General features: G+C 35.9%; 2 protein-coding genes and 1 long non-coding RNA gene across 4 annotated transcripts; 1 reads left to right on the forward strand and 2 right to left on the reverse strand.

Moving 5' to 3' along the window:
* Nucleotides 1-3,521: 3,521 nt before the first annotated feature.
* On the reverse strand, nt 3,522-4,196 carry LOC126701377 (uncharacterized). Its single transcript, XR_007647309.1, has 2 exons — nt 4,017-4,196; nt 3,522-3,902 (listed from the first exon to the last, which is right to left on the reverse strand). It is a non-coding gene; the product is annotated as an uncharacterized LOC126701377 (long non-coding RNA).
* LOC126701376 (purple acid phosphatase 3-like) lies at nt 4,197-6,057 on the forward strand. The gene is made up of 7 exons (XM_050399430.1): nt 4,197-4,428; nt 4,508-4,664; nt 4,979-5,086; nt 5,184-5,311; nt 5,408-5,536; nt 5,626-5,697; nt 5,788-6,057. Exons 1-7 carry the CDS (start codon nt 4,243-4,245, stop codon nt 5,995-5,997), a joined length of 990 nt encoding a protein of 329 aa, XP_050255387.1. The 5' UTR covers nt 4,197-4,242; the 3' UTR covers nt 5,998-6,057.
* Nucleotides 6,058-8,529: 2,472 nt separating this feature from the next.
* Nucleotides 8,530-11,323, reverse strand: LOC126701374 (UV-B-induced protein At3g17800, chloroplastic). Of its 2 annotated transcripts, none has more exons than XM_050399429.1 (4): nt 11,161-11,323; nt 10,865-11,010; nt 10,049-10,347; nt 8,530-9,540 (listed from the first exon to the last, which is right to left on the reverse strand). In XM_050399429.1, exons 2-4 carry the CDS (start codon nt 11,000-11,002, stop codon nt 8,703-8,705), a joined length of 1,275 nt encoding a protein of 424 aa, XP_050255386.1. In that variant the 5' UTR covers nt 11,003-11,010; nt 11,161-11,323; the 3' UTR covers nt 8,530-8,702. The 2 variants fall into 2 exon arrangements, with proteins under 2 accessions (XP_050255386.1, XP_050255385.1); XM_050399428.1 differs by having other exon boundaries at nt 11,106-11,316.
* Nucleotides 11,324-13,784: the final 2,461 nt, after the last annotated feature.

Raw genomic sequence — 13,784 nt, forward strand, 5'->3', positions numbered from 1 at the left:
TATCACACGCTACACACAGGTTCACGACTAGTGATTGATAATTCTTTTCACCTAATAATCCTACTAAACTCTGGAGATGTGCCCGCCTCCATCCCTTTTCCAAATTGATAACTATTCCTCTTTGATGATTGCCAGCCTTTGTATGCTAAGAATCCCAATGCAACACACAAGGATCTTCCACATTTGTCCAAATTGTAACACGAAGAACCTTATAATTATAACTCAGTGGTATGGTGAAATCAAACATTATTTTCATATTTTCATACATCAAAGTCAAAGTCTAAGAACCTACCTCTTGGTTTCAATAAGAAACCTCGTTCGAAACCTTATGCAGCTAAAGTGAACAAACCAAGCTCTTTCTCATGACTCTTTCAGCCCCCACACAACCTCCATGCTCCTTTTTTCTTGCTTACTGATACGTCGGAATGACAATAAAGATCATAGGCCAAGATGATGGAAACATAGGACAAGCAAGAGCTTGATGAGAGTGTGACGACTACCTCAATCTTGGATTGTTAGTGATTCTCTCTTGATTTTTGTATCGAGAGTTCTTATATAGTTTATGATAAGGGTATTTTTGGCCTATGAAAATGTCTTTGGCTCTCTGACCCATCAGGATAAAATACCTCACTCAAGGTTCGTCGGGGGAAGATGGCTCACCTAATCTCCATGAAACTTAAAAAGACCCGTTGGGACAAGTATCTCATATAAACTCCCTAGGACCCGATGGCACAAGCATCTTACCCTTCCTGAGACCCGTCAGCCTCCCTTAGACCAGTCAGGTAGCACACATGTGAGCCCTACGACGGCTCTACTTGGGGCCAACATGTGATCCCGACGAAGGGTTTGCATACCAACACCTGAGCACACTGGACCCCACTAACTTTTACATGTTCTCCACACATGAATCCTTATATGGAAATAACTTGCATACTACATCCAAAGACCCTACTACACGATTGTAGAGAAGTCCTAAAATCTCGGGGCCTTAACTCCAAATCTTCTCTACAAGGAAAAGCTTCTACATTCAAAGGATCTTGGTCAACCTTACACCACTATATAAGTACCAAAACTCCTCTTCCTTAAGGTACGTGAAATTTTCTAACTCTCATATTATTAAATTTCTGAGAATTCTTCTATCACTACTTAACCTTCGGAGGATTTTTGGCCGATCTCCCACTGGTGCTCTCTGTTGGTTCTTTGCTTCTTTGTTCTTCAAGTATCATAATTGGAGCACATGTGGACGATCAGCCCATTGACAATTTTGTGCATCATCAGTGTTCACAATAAAATCCTAATAATTGGGTTTCTGTCCTGGTGGGTTGCCTACTTGGGCCCACCCAAATAGGCCCATATGCCAACAGACTCCCACTCGCCCGTAGTGGGCAGTCCATGCAAAGCCAACAGACATCTTTCATCCCTTTCCATCCACTTGTCCGACACAAATAATGGAATAGATTTGTATGACAACAATCCTTACCTGCATGGCGAGGACACTACAGCCAAGGATCCTAAACTCTAACATAGTGTAACTCTCAAGAAAGAAATAAGGGCTTGTTTTGCCCCAAACCTCTGATCACATCAAATTTGATTTTCTTGTAATCCCTCATTAGTTATCAAAGCCACACTCAACCTTACTTGAGGAAATTACCCCCTCATATACCCCTATTCAAGCACTAGACACTCGGAGTCAACACGAATTTCTGATGTAGGCACAAGACCATCATGTGTTATCAAGTCATCTTCCCTTCGCCCTAATGCCACTTTACTTTGGTCTTATGCTCCTCATGCCCATGGTCATGCCCCTTAGAGCTGAATCATCCATGAATGTAGGTAGCATGCCAAAGAGAGATTAGTCGAGCGTCTATCTTCTAACACATTCTAAGGTCACATTGTGCAGTGTGCCTAAGATCGAACTCACACGATGAAGAAACATGGATTCATTCTCTTCTCTATCTTTAAGAGGAGGGTATGTGTTAATGTGTGAGTGTGAGAGTGTGTCCACCACAAGAATCTGAGTGTGAGGAGTACTCCTACTGCCTAACCCAAGTCCTCTCATCAGATTTTTATACCAAGCTACATGATACACAAATCTCATTTCCAAAATGCAGACCTCATCTCAATCTGACTAAGGAGACAAAAATAAATTTGGGTGCAAAAGAACACCACGTCTCATCTTCGATTGCTATCCAAGCATCAGAGGCAATCACTAGCTTAATTAAGTTGACCTAAGCCTGAAGACATATCTTTACACCATGGCTCCTACCCACATGGTGTGTGAGTGTGCTACTGAGTTGTCCACTAACACTCAAATCATGCCACAATGATATTCCCCATATCATGTGCATAGGTGATGATAACTATTTGTATCAATGGTCAATTGCAAAACACTTAGAAACTTCTGTCAAAGAGGGTTCTTCTTGGAATTTGGTTTTTGATTCAAGAAATTGGTTGATCCACCATCCGATTGGGACAAACTAGTTTAGCCCTTGTGATCCCTTGGCTTCCAAATTAAGAAAATGATTTGTCATTTCGAGATTTTTCAATCCTACTTTAGAGTGTTTGCAAGGAAATTGCGGGCATAAAAAATATGATGTCTTCATTTGCATCACTTGTCGATGCAGAACTTCAGGAAAAAAAAACCTCTAACTCATACCTTCTCAAAGTTTACCATTTGACCCACAATATCACATTTCTCCAACTTGGTAAAAAACTATTCTAACCCATCATAGTCACCTTTGACAACTCTTAACATACAAAATTGGTTTAATAGCTCATAATATAGTCTTGTTATCTTTTTATTAAGTTTTAAAAGGTGTGATAGAGTGTGTCAAACTAGTATACTTTGAGAAGATATAAATCAGAGGATAAATGTCTTTTTTCTTTATTTATGCATCAATAAGTAATATCGACACCTCACACACCATTATATTTTGTTAAAAATAAGCAAACTAAATGATGACTTAGTCCAAGTGAGTAAAATGTTAAAGACCAAACCACACAATACTTCCAAGTTCTAACGACATATTACCAGAGTGATAATTGCAATTATCCTACAACTTTACCATTTGTCATCAATTTTTTTCCTTAAACTTATGGTATCAAATATCTTATAAACATGTAATAAGATTATTCTTAATATGTTTATACATCTATTAAAATTAACCACAACCCCTGCAAATACATATTCTTGGTTCCTATCACATATAGAAAATGTACTATATACATTCTTATTTAAATTTGGCTTAGGTTGAATGCATTGGACCTAATAATATATGGACATGTGTTCAAAATTGACTATATGTCAGCATCGTGTCCCATCTAATGCACTAAAACACTAGATGAGAGTTTTACCAATTATCATCCTTTTAGTGTCACAAACAAGAGAAAAAAAATTCTATAGAGACACCTAATCACACACCTAATTTCACAACTTATTAATCTATACGACTATGAGTGGTGAACACTGACTTTCTATCCATATGGATCTATCACTTTTCATTAATTACTCACAATCGCACAAGTCAACAAATTGTGAAATTGAACGTAAAAATAATTCTATCCATAGTATTCTTGCTAAACAATGCTAGAACCACAACAATTTATACCTGTTTTGTGGCAAAAGTGGTGTAAATTATTGCATTCCTAACATAAATTATTGTGATACTAGCGTTCTTAATTGCTGCAGCCAAAAAAACCAACCCAAAAATTCACTTCCATCTCACAGCTATCGCATCAATTGGGTTCCACTAATGTTACCCGTATGAGAGGGGAGTAAATTTATTTGTATTTGGTGGACTGTATGGTGCCCATTGCATTTTCGCATCCCTATATGGCATTCCTCTTTGCATATCATCACGATTCACGCTACATTCCCCAATTTACCTGCTCGATCTGAGAACCTAAAATCATGCCAAAAAAACACGGTGTCTTAACATATGAAGTTGCCGGGAAATCACATTTAATTATCCAAAAATAAGGAAGTTGCCAGGAAATTGATATAGATAGTAGCCTACAGATCCCATGGTCACGTGTTGTTGAGGCAGTCCAAATTTCATTACAAAACCTTTTATTGTCCATTTGTGTACATCAAAACTAAAGCATGTGAATCTTCTTGCAGGTTGCACTAAATTATATGTTGTCGTTTTGATCAGTACATTTGTCTTCAGCCTATAAAAGAGGAAGTGAAACCAGCATGATTTTACACAACCAAAACCTCTTTTTACTTGTTTGTTGGACGTCATGGCTGGTTTATGGAACCATAGCCTTCAATGGGTATTAGCTTGTTTCTCTTTTTGCATTATTTCTATATCAGCTGAGCTTCAGCGGTTTGAACACCCCATAAAAGCTAATGGGTCGCTTAGCTTATTGGTGATTGGAGATTGGGGAAGAAGAGGACATTACAATCAATCTCTAGTTGCTGATCAGGTATGTTCTTAGGATTATAATGTGCATGAATATTTATCATGAAGATTTCAGTTTTTAAATTCTTAATAAATACTTGTAGATGGGAAGGATAGGGGAGAAGTTGAACATAGATTTGGTGGTTTCTACTGGAGACAACTTTTATGAGAATGGACTAACCAGAATACATGACCCTTCTTTTAAGAAGTCATTTGCCAAAATTTATACTGCTAAGAGCCTGCAAAAGCAGTGGTACAGTGGTAAGTTCTAATCTTATATAAATAAATACATACGTTATGTTACAGAGAAAATTAATTCAAATGCAGTAGTAATGTTCGGCTAAACTTTTATAAATAAATAAATAAATAAAAAGCTTTTTTTTAATGCTTTAGCAAAAAAAATATCTTATCATCAATAATTAGGAGAACATTTTTCAGTTTCAAAATTTATAAGGACGTTACAAACGAGTCAGTTTCGAGGAGAGAATAATTAGCCATATCATATGACTTTTTTATCACGTTAGCCTATTCAATGATAATAATAATAACCAATTATATATATATATATACTATAGTTTTAGGCAACCACGACTATAGAGGAAATGTTGAGGCGCAATTGAACCCAAATCTTAGGAAGATCGATCGCAGATGGCTTTGTCTAAGATCCTTTGTGCTTAGCTCAGGTAAGTAAAAGTCGCCCTTTGAGCTCCCACTTTGATGCGTCTTCCATTTACTTCCAAAAACAGACATTTGTGATTCTTCGATTCTTGCAATTCATAGGAATTGTGGATTTTTTCTTCGTGGACACAACTCCATTTGTCGACAAGTACTTTTTAAGACCAGGGCATCATACTTACGATTGGAGAGGTGTACTTCCCAGGAACGAATACCTAGCAAACCTCTTAGTGGTAACTCATGATAATCTACACTGTTCCAAAAATAATAATAATAACAAAGTTTCTGTTATGTAGAAGATCCAAAAGATTTGAGTTGGCTTTTATCAGGATCTTGATTTGGCATTGACGGCTTCAACAGCAAACTGGAAAATTGTCATTGGACATCATCCTATCCGAAGCATAGGGCATCATCGTGACACAGCAGAGCTTATAGTCCAGCTTCTACCAATACTAGAGGTAAATCTCATACTAAGAGGAAAATTTAACTACATGTTTTGAAGATGCAGGTTCTCAAACAACTTTGAATTTTTCTCTTATATTTCCAGGTACACGACGTTGATATGTACATAAATGGGCATGACCATTGCCTGGAACACATAAGTAGCACTAGAAGGCATGTATAAGCAACCAAGACTTATATATATTACAGAATCTTAAAAGTATTTTTAGCAAAATTACTAATGACTAGATCTTAATGCTGCAGGAAGATCCAGTTTTTAACCACTGGAGGCGGTTCAAAGGCATGGAATGGTGATATAGACCAATTGAACCAAGATGGATTGAAATTTTACTATGATGGGCAGGGCTTTATGTCTGCTGAACTCACGCAGACTGAAGCAAGAATTGTATTCTATGATATCTTTGGCAAAGTTTTGCATAATTTGGATCTTACCAAGGAGCTCTACTCAACCATGTAGAGATATTCTGAAAATTTTGATCGATCATACCTCTATTAAGTGATCTCCCATATTATTTTACTCGTTGACTTGATGTTAACCAACTTGTCATTTCTTTCAAGAGATACACACTGGTGAGGTAAACCCCTTCCCCTCCCCGCCCCCAAAAAATAAATAAATAAAAATTTGCTAGCATTGTCAGTAATAATAGAAAGATAGCATAAAATGAATCTAACATAACGGGCCCCCAAATTTGCTAGTATTGTCAGTAATAGTAGAAAGAGAACATAAAATGAATCTAACATAATGGTTAAAAATTTGAGTAAACGCGGATTTCACTTCAGAACACATAAGTTTTGACAGACCTGGAAGGATTTCAGTCATTTCAACCTCTCTCTCTCTCTCTCTCTCTCTCTCTCTCTCTCTCCTCCATTTTCCCCTGCTCTCATATAAAGGGATTTACCCTCCCCCCTTTACTTTTCCCAATTTAGTTTTTACCCCTCTTCCATCCACCTTCTATCTCTCCAAATGAACAGTGTTTAAGGCTTTAAGCCAAGGAATAATAAAATCTAAGATCTCTTTACCAATAACCTAAGATCTCTTTATCAATAACGTTGAAGAAATAATAAAATCTATTTTCATCCTTGCCACATTGGAATGTATTTCATATGGTGTTTCCATCCATGAGAAACAACATACGTTGTTTCCAAGATATATATAGGCCTAATCGAACATTTGACTTTTCAGTTTTCACCACAAGTCACAGGGAAGTAAGGAATCAGAACTTGGAATTGAAATTTGGTCCATTTACACCATTGGTGCATATCACCATCTTGAACTTTACCTATCACACAACACATTCCAAAAGCAATGGAACTCATGCTTTTGGCAGATCTAGCTTAATCTAATCATAAGAAGTAACAACAAAATGATGGCTACAATGCTAACAGTAAAATTTATTCATTTCTTCTGTAAGCAAATAAATTATTAAAAACATCTCAAGGGAGCAACCAAAGTACAATTTAGGTATATCTTAACTGCTGGAATTTGTAATTCTAACAGATAGAAAAGAATATGTAAGCCAAAAATAAAAACCCCAGTCAAAAGATATCTACAGGGAGAGGGGGCGAAAGAAGGAACATTAGCCTTGTGGTTCAATGATGTCAAAGCAAAATATTGGACTGGATTTTTTACGCTCTTTAGACAAAGATAAATGGTAAAACCTTCCAAGATGGCACTATTGACATTCAATAGGAAACAGAATATGGTGCAGATTTCTACCAATTACCAGAAACAGCCAACAGAAAGAACCAACCTCTATAATCTAGAAGCACAATGCCAATAAGTTCTAGCTCAATTGACACTTTCTCCCTCCATCAGGAATGGGTTCAAGGTCCATTTAAGCGATCAGGGTGGATCACTGATCACATAAATATTATTTACTAGAAAAGGAACAAGGGACCTATTTTTCTTTTCTTCCACCGTCTCAAAAATAGGCAACACATAAAGAGGTCTTGCACAACGTACAAAACTTCGCATGTTTGCGGGGTTTGGAAGAGGGTGGTTAATAGACAACCTTAGCATCTTCTCCCCAAATATTTTTTGGAGAGGCAGATTCTCGAACTCAAACCAGCGACTCGTCGCTTTTGGTGGAAGACACTTGCCATCACACCAAGGCCCAGCCTCTAAATAGGCAACACATATGGGTCCAAAAACTAAGGACACATGACTAATCCTGGAAACCTAATAAAAGAAACAATCAGTAATTCAGAGAATCAAACTGAATTTTCTTTCATATCATAAATGGCATAAAATCATCACAAAAACTCAATTCTTATTGAATTTTTTTTTTCCAGTCCTAAAACAGCCTACAGTTATGATAAATCAAAGCATAATTATATTCTACAACCGACTGCTAGACCTTTTTTTATATCTTTGAGTATTGAATCACTTTTTTGGTTGGTAGGGGACCTCACAATGTTTTGTGGATGTTGCAAAATAGATTGCCCGATGAGTTTTCCTTCATAATTTTCTCCCTCTCATATTGAGAGAGACCTGTTAGATCAATATATACAGACCTTATGCAAAGATCAGGTCCTCCGTAGCAAACTTGACTGATGACTCCATCAAATAACTATCAAGGAAGAAGCATGTATTGACAGTTACATGTTACTTACAAGTAATATGTCTCAAGATTAGCTTAAAATTTTCACTGTTTATGGCTTCTTTCCTGATGATTTTAAGGTAAACACTATCTCTATTGTACTTATATTAATTTTTTTTTCCCTCATAAATTTCTAGCATATATTTTTGCCCAATAGCGATTTCAATAAGACAGTATTTAGCAAGATAGTATTCCTAGCAATATATACATTGCATAATACCAACCAAATTCAGCTAACTGCTATAAAAAGATACTTTTTTAAAAAATGCTTGAGGCCAAAATATATCCTAATACCCTAAAAACTCCTTCATGCATATATAGATAGATATACAAAGGGTCACAAACATTAAGATAAGTTTCAGATTGAATACTGTGTAACTGCATAATCCCAATAAACCATCTTTATTCATTACTGAAGATTAGAATAACAATTGTTATATACAGAACAATTAGTGCCAAATACTCGGTACTTATCACCAAATTACACTCACCTATTCCATTTAGGGTGGTCAGTTGTGCACCACCACCAATTTGCTTTGGCAGGGATGTAAGTAAACATAGCTCAATTCAAAACAAAATGGTACCTTGAATCCACATAGCTCTCAACATCCCAGAGGAAAGAACCAAAAGTAACTGCCTCCAAGACAAGTCTCTTTAAACCACCAAAGCTAATCTTGATGAGTTCGTCCTTCGAAGAATCCACTGTTCCTTGTGGTGTTATGACAATCTCAGGTCTACCAAACAATGCCTCTGTGTGCTTCTCAATGATGCTAACAGCCTCTTTTGATCTTATCGTTGCATATCTCTGAAGCGTCTCCCCATCAAAAGACATCACATAATTTCTCAATCGAGATGGCTTTATTCCCTGACCAAACCCCCCAGGACTGATGTCATCAGACCAGGAAGAGACTTCAGCATGGGATGATGCCGCTTGGAAAGAGCCCTCCTCACCACCATTGGGTCTCATGCTCTCCCCCACAACTTGCTGAATATCACTCTCTTCTACATCTGATACATTTGGAAGGATTTTCATTGTCTTCTCAAGCTGAAACCTCTGGTCAACCCGCTTAAGGAAGTAGCCATACATTACAGATGCTGCATAGACTTGGCCAACCCTTAGTTTGCTAATCTGTGCTACAGAGTTTGAATCAGTCACACGGTTCCCCAGAATCAGAGCTAAGTGGTTCTTAATCATCTCATAGGCTTCAGGAGAATGAAGCTGCTCAAGCTTTTCATCTTGGCTTGGCCATACATCGACTCGGCCAGAAGGATCCGACGAAGAGGGTGAAATGGCAGGTATCAAAGAAACATTGGCATCCATGAATTTCTGTACCACCAGTGCATACAAAATCTCTTCCAAAGCCTTTTTCCTTTCATTAGCCTTAACCTCAGCAATTCTCCTGATAATTTCAATAACCCAAAACAAGAATAAATGATTATCCTCAAAATTTCATTTCAGTTGTCAAAAAGATAAATGGAAAGAAACAGAAAGAAAAACAAACCCCTCTCTCTCTCTCTCTTTACTTCTCACCAAAAATTGAAAATTTAAGTTAACTACAGCTGGTGCCATGTTCATGAGTGAGTTAAGTATTTGGAAAATGCTATATAGTACTAGTAATTTTACTACAAAAACTTTATAAACAGGTGTGGCAAAGGATGTGATTGGTGCCACATCAATAACATAATAAATAAATTTGTAAATTAGCTTTCTGTACTATGTTTAAAAGTTGACAGGTTAATTTATAAACTCTTATGTAGCAAAATTTTGTACAATCCTTAGCTTCACTCTTTAATTACTTTTAAGATTTCCCAATCATAGTCATACCTTCTTGGATCCCCTGGCTTTAACAACCATCACACAGAGCCTAGCAAATTGATTCCTAGAATATAATGAAAAGGTTGACAAACCTGTATAGAACTAGGTCGGTGCCAGAAGCAGAAGGATCATCTTTCTTTATGTCAGCATCACGGTCAGTTTGGAGCTGGTCAAGCTGCTGCTCAACTGCAGCAGGAACAAGATGCGGGTGGCTCATCAATATCTGTGACAAAAACTGCCCAATTGGAGACTCCAGCCGAAGCGGAGCAATTGGAGACTCAGTCGAACCCACAGAGTCTGGAGACGATGACGCCCTAACCACCAAGCATCTCCTATTTCCGAAACCCAATCTCTTATGCGCCAACTTTGAGTGAGAAATTGAAGTGTAATGCTGCCAAGACAAGACATCAATCATATATAAGCCAAAACTCTATTTTCTCACACAAAGGAAGCAATAAGTCTAGTCTAGAGTCACAATGGTAGACAGTAAAGTAGTGTCATGAGAATCAAAAACAACTCGACGATTCAAAATTGTGCCTTTTGTGTGTTCATATTAAAATGAACGCACACAACTATATATTTTAATAATAAAACTTTTTTTTACATAAGTAAAGCAATCGATTCGATTTAAAGGATTTTTTTTTTTTTTTTTAATAATAGAAATCGCACATAATGACTCCCAAACCATGTTTTTTTAATTGTTACTTTGAAAAAGCCAAAAACAAAAAACAAAAAATAAGAAACCCATAAATAAATAAATAAATAAAAAAAGGTGTATTTGGGTCAATTTTTATTTTTCCGTTTTTTAAAAACAGGGTTTCACTCTTCACAATCTTACTTCAGAGATCATCGCGAGCATAAATTTTAACCCAAAAAAAAGAGAGAGAAAAAATAAAAGCAGATTGTACCTTAATTGAGGAGTGGAAGTTGGTACCGAAACGCACAAAATCGGGGCCGTTGGCTGGCGACGACCTGGATAATATATTGGAGGGTCCGGATGTGCTAAGTAAGTGAGATCGGACCATTGTAGCCTTCATTGCTTCCATTTCCAGCTCTGTAAAACAAATATAAAAATTTTAATTGCAAATACTAACAGCAAAAAAAATAAAAAAGAAGAAGCAGATAAAAATCGGAGAACAGAATGAAAACCTAGGGCTAGGAATAGGATAGGAAGGAGAAAGGCAGGTGAGGAAGATAAACCAACCCTAGAGAGTAAAGAGTGAACAAGAAAGAAAGAAAGAAAGAAGGTTGGAGTCAAAATGAATTTGTGTTGTGTTTATGGAATTGGTTGCACAATAATATGATGGTCTGATCTCTGCGTTTTGTGTTGGGCGGAATTCAGAGGTTCTGTGGGCCGGCTGAACAAAGTTTTATTTATTGCCGCGTTTGTGACTTGGTCTAGATTAAGGCCCCTGCTGTTTCGCTTTATTACGGTAATGCCTCTATTAACTTCACTATTTCTTGCTTTCTCCAATTTTAACTTCACTATTTCTTGCTTTCAGGATAAAACCCAAAAAAAAAAAAAAAACAAAACAAAAATTCTGATCTTGTAATTCTATTTAGGGTGTCTACAGGTCGGGTCAAGTTGGGTGTGGGCTCAACTCAAGCTTGACTCGATCCCATCTAGTAGAAAAATTAAGGATGTGTCTTCAAAATAAGCAAGAATGCTTTTTTTACAAAAAAATACCATTTTCGGGTATTTCAATCGGAACACCGAAAGGAGGCATTAGCCCTTTTTCTCGTTCTGGAATCAATCGTAATGGAATGATGAATCTATTTCTTCGTCTCTTTGCCAATAAATAAAAACTTTCGTAGAGAATAACAGGATATATTAAATTACAATGATCCCTTCGATTAAGTTTTGAATAACTAGGAATCTCACTTTGTTTTTTTTTTTTTATACCAAAGATATTTGAACAGACCGAAAGCATTAACAAATCAAATCAAATTAGATTTTTCTTGGGTCAAGTTGATTTTGGTCAAAATCGAGAGAGGCCGCAGTAATTAAGATTTCGGCCAATCTTTCTCGAAGATCTGAACATGGAGAATAGTAGCAATTCTGACCATAGACAACGAAGATCTAAATAGAGATGGCAGGGGATCGATTCAATCAATTCTTAGAGAGTAAGACCCGCTATAATCAAGTTTTGAAGCTTTACACCAATTTATCACTGCTCTTGTCAAATCGAGTGAGTTTTTGAATCAATGCACCACAAATCAAATGGCTTGATCAGGTCGAGTAGATCTTGGACAACTCGAATCCTGTTGCATTGCTTTTGCAGTTTACATCTTGCACATCAAAATAAATAAAAATGATAACTTACTAATTACTACTTACACACTAAAGATTGTTTATGAATTGAAAATATATATATTTTATTAATATGATCATTAAAAACAATAGAGTAATATTTTAATTAATTAAAAGAATCACATCTCTATATTTTAAATTTTTTTACACAACCACTTACGATTTTTTATAAAAATATTATAATAAATTATTTTATAAGTAATGAGCCATAAAGCACATTTGAATACATTTATTGAACCATTTGAACTTTTTCTTCTTCTTCTTTTTATAAAGTTTCAACCTATAACATTCAGACCAAGACACCAGTCAGTTTTTTATGTAGGCGGGAATTAAACCTCATATTTCTTATTTAACTATCAAAAAATTTACCAATTAAACTAATTGGAACTCACAAATGATTTTGAACTATTATACCTTTATATGATCTTTAGTTTGTTCTTCACTACTTTAGGGTCGTGGGGCTAACTCTTTGATAGTTGGTACAAACATAAAGAATAAAAAGCAAAAAAAAAATTTAAAAAAAAAAAATAATAACGTATTGCATTTGGAAATATAATAATTATGTGACCTCTCGTTGCAATAATATATGATATTATTAAACTATCTGACAAGGAACCAAGATACACACGGCATGGTGTGGTGATCCGAGACAATAACGGCATGGTTTTGGCTTCAATGTCTAAACAATTACCACAAAATACACACGGCCTTGGAGATTGAAGCACTGGCAGCTTCACCACCATTGGCGTTTGCATCAGATTTGGGATTTTATCGCAGTGTCCTAGAGACTCATTGGTGTTGGCTACGACGTTGATCAATAACAGCTCCTTTTTGTCCTCAAATGGTTTGTTAATTGAGTATATCAGATTTAATGCTAATTTTTTTAATCAATTACTTTACTCTCATGAAAAGAGAGAGGGTAATAAGGTTGCGCATAAGTTAGCAAGACATACTCTTTGTATTTCAAGCTTTTCGATGTGGATGGAGGTTATTCCACCACCCTTACTTCCTGTTGTCCTAGTTGACATTGTTAGGTTTTCTTAATAAAGCTTGACGTCTTTCCTCTCCAAAAAAAAAAAAAAACATTTTACAAAATCACTTTTTGACTAAAATGCATGCTAAGGGTCTATGACTCTATGAATAGCCTATTCAAACAAGCTCTATATGGTCAAGACTCAAGAGCATTGTAATTTAATAATTATAGTATTGTTCAATTCTATTCCAATGATTTCCCCACTTATTGTAAGCAAAATAATTAAACACACACACATATGACATATATATATATATATATATATATATATATATATCTCAGTCATGTGGAGTTAATTGGTGCGTTATCAATCATTTGAAGTTTGAACAACAACTTTATTTGATAAATTAACTAGTTTTGTGGTACAAAAAATTAAAACATCCTCAAATAATAAACAAGGAGTTTGACAAATATGAAATGGAAGCTAAGATCACTAAACATGAAACTAGTAAATTTTCTTAAAGAATAAGAGATACAAAATTAT

This window comes from Quercus robur, chromosome 10 (genome assembly GCF_932294415.1).
Source record: "Quercus robur chromosome 10, dhQueRobu3.1, whole genome shotgun sequence".
Lineage (NCBI taxonomy): Eukaryota > Viridiplantae > Streptophyta > Magnoliopsida > Fagales > Fagaceae > Quercus > Quercus robur.

Coding starts and splice junctions, on each gene's coding strand:
- LOC126701374 (XM_050399429.1), bottom strand. CDS start 11,002: ATGGAAGCAATGAAGGCTACAATGGTCCGATCTCACTTACTTAGCACA. Junction 10,348..10,864: donor ACTTCCACTCCTCAATTAAG/GTACAATCTGCT, acceptor TTGTCTTGGCAG/CATTACACTTCAATTTCTCA. Junction 9,541..10,048: donor ACCGACCTAGTTCTATACAG/GTTTGTCAACCT, acceptor TGAAATTATCAG/GAGAATTGCTGAGGTTAAGG.
- LOC126701376 (XM_050399430.1), top strand. CDS start 4,243: ATGGCTGGTTTATGGAACCATAGCCTTCAATGGGTATTAGCTTGTTTC. Junction 4,429..4,507: donor AATCTCTAGTTGCTGATCAG/GTATGTTCTTAG, acceptor AAATACTTGTAG/ATGGGAAGGATAGGGGAGAA. Junction 5,537..5,625: donor AGCTTCTACCAATACTAGAG/GTAAATCTCATA, acceptor TTATATTTCCAG/GTACACGACGTTGATATGTA.